At 43.9% G+C, this 7,864-nt stretch overlaps 1 protein-coding gene across 1 annotated transcript; it reads right to left on the bottom strand.

Moving 5' to 3' along the window:
* Positions 1–2,084: 2,084 nt before the first annotated feature.
* Positions 2,085–7,580, bottom strand: LOC308320949 (semaphorin-4E-like; the record flags this gene model as incomplete). The annotated part of the gene is made up of 3 exons (XM_080771699.1): positions 2,085–2,219; positions 5,546–7,394; positions 7,576–7,580. The coding sequence occupies 3 exons, from the start codon at positions 7,578–7,580 to the stop codon at positions 2,085–2,087; spliced, it is 1,989 nt and encodes a 662-aa protein (XP_080627825.1).
* Between the last annotated feature and the right edge of the window lie 284 nt (positions 7,581–7,864).

The raw sequence follows: 7,864 nt of genomic DNA, 5'->3' as shown, positions 1-7,864 counted from the left end.
ACCAGGTTATTGGCATAACCTACAGTACTTGTTAGTTATGCAGTTTCACTTGACTGGACATTGTACTGCCTTTTGAAATGTCCGTCTTCAGTTGACAGTCAGATATTCTGATCGTTTAAATCAACAGTAGCCGTTTCTGTTTTTTGTTTTTTTTGTCAGATTTATAGCATTGGGAGATTGTGGAATAGTTGTCTGGCTACGTGAGACTACTGTATCCCCAACAGCACTTACCAGAGTTATGCTATTTTTATACGTTGGCCTGTGAAGTGAACTTTGAGATTATTGAAAGAATTTCTTTCAGACATACTGAGTATTTTACTTCTACTCCACAGCCACTACATCTCAGAGGCAAATTGTAACTGCTGTAATTTGTTTTGTATTTAATTCCAGTTATTGCTCATATGCTTATTCAATGCATGTCAAAGTTGGGCAGGCAGTGCCGTTGTTTTGGCTAACCCTTTATATGGCCGTCTGGTGTCGGGTAGATGGGTAGACATAGGTGCACACCTTTCACTTGACAAATGTTTATGTATTTTCTTTCATTTATAATTATGTGCTGTATTTTATTTATGCCATGTCTAAGCATTTATATGTTTGTTACCAGTTCAACGTTGGTTTCAATAAATCCAGCAGTATGCAGAACAACTGATTCATTTTTGGACAAGAGCTGAGGGAGTGATACAAATGATTATCTTAATTGTTTGAAAACTTTAGTTTTAGCTACTTTGTATATTTTGATTATTAGCAGATCTTCAATCTCACTTTGGCTATTTTCAAATTGTATTTTAAAATAACTTATTTTGTAAACCTGTGAAACGGGACCTTCTCCATAATGAGTACTTTTTACTTTTGGTACTTGAAGATTTTGATGACTTAATGACTTACTTTAACAGTATTTCTACAGGTTGGTACTTTTACTTGGTAAAACATGCGAGTACATTTTCCACCACTGTATAGGAGCATGAGGCATCTTTCATGATACAGAATGTGGGGGAGCAGTAATTGCTCACAGACACTTGGGCCCATAGACCAGAGCCTCTTTACCCATTCACCATTTTGATCATTCCACTCTGATGGTGTCATCTATATGGACTATCTCTGCAGTCAGGAGGAAACTCCAAAATGTTCATTTTTCAGGAAATGTTAATTATACATTTTTCAGGATTTCTTTTTAAAACAAAGCAATACTGCCTCATCAAAGTTGGTGTGACTTTATATACCGTATTGTCAATGAAAGCACTTTTTACTACTTTCCATTGGTTCAATATTGGTCCCCCATATTTTCAACATATTGGTGGAAGAATGCAGAGAACGCAGAGAGGTAAGAATGTAGTTCATCAGTTTGGAGTCACCCTGAAAGAAATGTAGGCCTACAATAGAACCAGATCCAGAAATCCAGGGATCCAGAAAAATGTCAAGTGTGAAGATTATGATGGTTAAAAAAAGGTTCACTGGAGAATTGCTGAAGTTGTAAAGGAGAAGGTTTCCAGATCCAAGAACAACAGATCATACCAGGCATGATTCAGACCCTACATAGTGTTTGAAGTTCACATTGACAAAGGAATGAGTATTCTCCAGCTCTTTAGTATGCCTAAACTAAAACTAATTATGTCCAACTCTGCTTGGAAGTGTAGTGTTATATGTATAGGCTAAGATTACAACAGAACATCGGTGAGTTACTTTCACCTACAGAAGATAGAGCTGCAGAAATGCAGGTCAAGTTTCAACTCCAAAAAAGTATGAACTGAAGACTGGTTTCATGCTGCAGTAACTGCACATGTCCAGTAGGTGGCAACAATGTTCTATTTAAAGAGAAGGTATGGGGAATTGGGATTATGTTTTTAGTTGATGTAGCCTATACTTGGGGTCATATTTCATGTTTCGTTTCATGTCCACATCAGCTGCAAACATATTCTATTTGTATGTTCTCACTAGAGCAGTGGTAAGCAGTGTACACTATACACAGTATCAACTGCTGTTCCCATTCAGCCCAGTTATTTCAAGTTCATGTCACTTCAGTGGATCGTATGGCACGCCATCCTGAGGATAAAGCATGTGAGTAGTATATAGCCTACCATTAACTTTTATGACAGACTAATAAATAACAGAGGTTGAATGATGGGGTGTGATGACCCATCCTCTTTGTGTGATGTCACTGTTCTGATAGTGTTGTTCTCTGTCCATGTGTAGGAGGAGGAGACCAGCCTGCAGCGGTGTGCCTAGTGGAAGAGGCACACCTGACTCCAATCTGGCTAGGAGTATTTAAGCAGGCTGGTCAAGGCCATCCTCTCTCTCACTCCTTCCCAGGAAACATTGTTTGGTTTTGGTTCTTTTGGTCCTTGGTTAATGCACCTGCGCATACACTACATTCTCACACATCCCTACATGCACTACACTACTGATACAACTGATGACTCACACCCCACTTTAACCGTTAAGTATGCTTTGGTTTGACTACTTTAAAATAAATACATGTTTTTTTGGCATTTACTCCTGTGTGTCATCTCCCATATTTGTCATGGTTAAGTCCGTTCATGACATGGGGGAAGAGGTCATATGTCATATTTTGTGTGTGTGTGTGTGTGTGTGTGTGTGTGTGTGTGTGTGTGTGTGTGTGTGTGTGTGTGTGTGTGTGTGTGTGTGTGTGTGTGTGTGTGTGTGTGTGTGTGTGTGTGTGTGTGTGTGTGTGTGTGTGTGTGTGTGTGTGTGTGTGTGTGTGTGTGTGTGTGTGTGTGTGTGTGTGTGTGTGTGTGTGTGTGTGTGTGAGTGAGAGAGGGAGAGAGGGAGAGGGAGAGGGAGAGAGAGAGAGAGAGAGACGTGTATATGTATATACAGGGGCGGCAGTGGCTCGGGGGTACTAGAGTTGCCAGTTGGGAACCGGAACGTTCCCGGTTCGATCCCGGGCTCCCCAGAGTAAGTGTCGAAGTGTCCTTGAGCAAGACTCTGAACCCCTAATTGCTCCCAATGAGCAGGTTGGTGCCTTGCATGCTTTTTATCGGTGTATGAATGAATGTGTGTGTGTACAATGTGAATGGGTTCAAGACAGAAGGCCTTGAACTTCACACAAAAGTCGAAAGGTTAACTACTCTTCAATACACAACAACAGGGGGTGTTGCTGTGTATTGAACAGATGAGTTTACTATCAATAGAGTGCTGTCATGTGGGCTACATTTACATAATGAATGGGGTATTTTGTTCATTATGTAAATCAGTAACTGTGGCCGACATGACAGTAGCTACAGAAGTTACAGAACGGTTGCTAAATGGCTGTCTTAATTGAACGTGATCTGACACCGTGATGTCATGTAAACTTCAGTGTCAACCAGTGGTGGTCCGTGTCCGTGGTACTGTTTACTTCCCCGTCATTGACGCAACTCTCTAATAGAAGGCTCTGATACAACAGCTAATCTCCGGCACCGTTTGCCCGGTCAAAACTGTGCACATACTCCCTGGATGCCAATGACGAACCTCCAAAATGGTGTCTTTTGTTTTTAAACGCAGCTTGAAAGCAAACTCTCTGTTAATGTTTTGTTCCGTTTAGGAGGACAAAATGCAAAACTCTCCATCACTTAGCTGGGTACCACCTCACTTACTCACTCACTGGATCCCATGTTGCACTGCCTCACTGACATTAAATCCTGGATGTCAGATAATTTCCTTATGCTAAACGACAATAAAAATCATACTCTTTGGCTTCCCACACACAACACATATATCACCACCTCCCTCGCCCCGCTGACAAATAAACCTCAAGTAAAAAACGTAGGCGTAATCCTGGACTCTGCCCTCAAATTTGATAAACAAATAAATGCTGTTGTCAAAGGAGCCTTCTTCCAATTAGGGCAAGTCAGTAAAATAAAATGCTTCCTCTCCACCCACAACCTGGAAAAAGTAATTCATGCCCTTATTTTCCTCCAGTTTAGACTATTGCAATTCATTATATGCCGGAATCTAAAGTGACTCCCTCTCTAGACTGCAGCTTGTCCAGAACGCTGCAGCTATACTCCTGACTGGAACCCGAAGGTGGGAACACATCACTCCCGTCCTGGCCTCCCTCCACTGGCTCCCAGTTACATTTAGAAATAACTTTAAAATCCTATTTGTTTATAAAGCCCACCATGGGCTGACACCACCCTACATTCGTGAGCTGCTTCCTCCCCTGGATAACCCTAGACCACTTTGATCTACTGATCAGGGACTCCTTAAGGTTCCACGGACTAAGCTCAAATCAAAAGGTGACCGAGCCTTTTCGGTCGCCGCTCCAAATCTGTGGAACAACCTACCGCTAATTATCAGATCTGCACCCTCCCTAGACACCTTTAAAAGCAGACTAAAAACTCACCTGTTCTCCCAGGACTTTTAATCCTTCTTTGGAAATTAGCTGGACCCTTTTTTACTGCCTTACCTGATGCTCACTTTTATCGTATTTGATGCACTTACTTAATTGTATTTGCTGCCATTACTCTTTGGGTTTTCTGATGTTTTTTATAACCATGATGTGTTGAGCAGATTTTATATTGTGCAATGTGTTACTTGTTTTTCTCTTTCTCTTCAGCAGTTTGGTCAGCCTTGGCTGTTTTTAAATGTGCTCTATGAATAAAATTGACTTGACTTGAGTTGACCTGGCACCCCCTCAAGGACCACTGATGGACCACTGGTTGAAAACCACTATAATAAAGCCACTATAATAATAATTGCCTTATAGGCAATCTGAGAATCCATCATCCATCACCAGCTCCCTCTTTTGCTTTAGTTGATGCAAGTCAACTGAATGACAAAATAACACTAACAGCTAACACTATGCTAGGAGGGCGTCAACGTCCGCACTGTGATAAAATGCAGCATTTTATATTTTCCCAGTGAGACAATAATCCTTATTTCTTACTAGCCTAAATTCATAAGGCACCAACCTTTTATCCCTATTCTGCTTCTTAAAAAGTAAAAGTAGTCTAGTATGCAGACATGTAGCCTACAACTCCTTATGCATGAAGTCAGATCACAACAATTCAGCTCACTGGAACAAGCATTTTTATTATAAAAATAAACAAAATAATTACTATGTACAGTAGGATACATAAAAAACATGGGTTCAGACATGAATAGCTATATAAAACACATTATCATAAGATTCCTGTACAGCACCCAAAAGACAAATAAAAACAAACACATTACAATTAAATCAATGCTGTCATCAATCAAAAATGGGTCCTGACCCCACACTGCTGTATAGTATAATGCCTTATTTGTGCTGCGTCGTACAACAGTTCTGCAAGGCTCACAACAGGTCATGGATCAAACATGAGGAAAGCATCCTTATAGTCTCAGTACAGTCATTCCCTTCAGTTTCACAGCAGTGTCATTAAATGTTGCATGTGTAGGGAGTAGTGGTTATGCCTAAATGGCTACATTGTAAATTGTAAATTGTAGTGGGAGTAGTGGGATTCAGGAGCTTCCCAATATATCCTCTGCAGCGGTTCCACATTAACATGCCAACGAGGCATAGAACCAGCAAAGACAGCAGAACCACGGCAACTATAAGACCCACTGCAGCACGACCATCAGTGTGGGGCTGTAGTCGATACACTGCCATGGTCCTCTTGTAGACTCTCTCGTTGACCTGCTCTATGGAGTCACAGGTGTACAAGCCAGCATCTGATTCTGAGGCGTGTAGAATGACGAGGTGTCCATTGTAGATGTCGTATTTGCTGTCGGAGTGCAGTGGTTGGTCCGACAAATGCCAGTGGACCTGCGCCAAGTTGGAGTCTGGCTGGCAAGGCAGAAGAATATTGCTCCCTGTAACCAGGGCGATGTCTTCAGCTGCCACGACTGGCTCTTCTGGGCGAGGACATTGTGCAATGTCCCCCTTCTTTAGACTCTGAATGGCAATGTCAGACGAAGACAAGCTGGAGACGTGGCGGCACTGGTCGGAGGAGGTGTCCCAGGCACAGTAAGGGTCTCTGGCCAGGACACAGTCCACACAGGACTCATAGCGACTGCAGTCACTGAGTGGCATCTGAACAGCACCAAACTCTGACCCTGCGTACAGCTGGCCCCTGCTGGAAGAGAGGCGTAGAGTCCGGACAGGATTAGGATCCTCATACAGCTGAATCTCTTCAATAATGAACATCTCCCCAGCGTAGTTCACAGCCTTCTGAATGTAGCCGTTTTCAGTGCCGATGAACATAACTGGGTATCTCTCTCCATCTAGTGCCAACACAGTATCCACTACAATCCGTGTCATCAAGGGCCCCTCCTTCACCACCAGCGGGCCCCCTGTGAGTGGCCGAACAGTTTCATCCATGATGGGCCTTTCCCTGATGAACATCTGGGATTGGTCTCCCTGGTCCAATGATTGTTTGGTGCAAGATCCTGGTCTGTGTTTGGGCACCTCACCCTCCGGCACCGTCACCCACCTTTCCCACGATGTTTCCACAGTGACAGGCTTCTTAAAACGTCCTTCGTTGAACACCTTTTCGACATCAGACGCACTGAATGCACACACCGCAGATGTGTGAGACGATCTCGGCTGAGGTGTGAAGACGACATAGAAGACGCTCTCCTTCCAGTTGTGGTGTCGAAGCAGGAACACATCCTGGACGAGGGAGGGCAGGCTGCCAGCCTCTACGGAGCAGTCCAGAGGAGCCTTCAGGAACGTAGTCCATTTCTTCTGCAGTATCCTGTCTCCTCCCATATCCCCCTTGCACACACGAGCCACTCTTGATATCACAGGTTTGCTGTCATATTCCACGGCCTCCTCTGTGAAGAACAAGTAGACCTTATCATCATCACCTTCACCGTCACTTTGGTCCATGTAGATGAATTTGGGATCCTTGAGCCAAGAGTACTTGTCCTCAGTCTTCAACGCAGGCCCGCTGAACCTGCTGAACCTTTGTACAGTGCCCAAGAAGTTGGTTGATGTAGCAGAATACAGGACGTTTCCATCCATGAGGGAGGATGATGTATGGAAAGGATTGTAGGGACACTTCTCTTTACCATCCTCCAGCTCTTTCTCCAGACTCAACGTTCCATCAGAATATGTCATGGTATCGCATTTGGGATTGAAAGCATTTGTCCCGCACACATACATTCTGTTGTCATCCCGTGTGTGCAGGGTCCGAATGTAGTTGCGGCATTCCACCTCACGATCTCGTCCCTTCGACGCACAGACGTTCCGTTCATCTTCGGTAACTGGCCAATATTCTGCAGCCTTCTTGTCAGTGATGTTGTCGATATCCAGGGCGTAGATGGCATCTCTGGCCCCGAGAAGCAGCAGACCCAAATCCTCTCTCATGAGCATAGTGGTGTAGTTCCAAACGCCATCCTCTCTGAACGTCTTCAGCCCGTGGTGGTAGGCCAGAGTCTTTCGTGGAATGCTGTCATGACTGGTGAATGCGCTACAGGACGGGAGAAGAAATCCACAAAGAACGCACAAGGCATACCGGGGAGACATGGCTTAGTGTAAAATGATGTCTCTCGCTTTGGCTTTGTATGTATAAGTGATCTCGCTTGCTGTATATCTCAGAGTGAGATATAAATAAAATGTATTCCCCTTTTATACAGGCAGGTTTGTCTCACATCATGCTGACTCAGCACACCTGGTCTGGCATCAGCAGTACACAAACCGTTGCCTAGCAATGTCATCATAGATCTCCATATATGGGCATTAAAGGGACACAGACAGTGGAGATGTCGCCATGGCAACCCGTTTGTTGATTCGGGTGACGTCAGAGCGTTCGCGCAAACCGTTGCTAGGCAGCACTGTTGCTCAATATCTAGAAAGGGGCGGAGTCGAGCATTCCTCTTCACATGCGGTCACTTCCCCTTTACTTCCGCGTCTATTATGTAAACAGATGGAGCAATGCTG

This window comes from Protomyctophum bolini, assembly GCF_963924005.1.
Source record: "Protomyctophum bolini genome assembly, chromosome: 1".
Classification (NCBI taxonomy): domain Eukaryota; kingdom Metazoa; phylum Chordata; class Actinopteri; order Myctophiformes; family Myctophidae; genus Protomyctophum; species Protomyctophum bolini.
The sequence above is the reverse complement of the archived record's forward strand: the minus strand, read 5'-3'. Positions and strand labels throughout refer to the sequence as shown.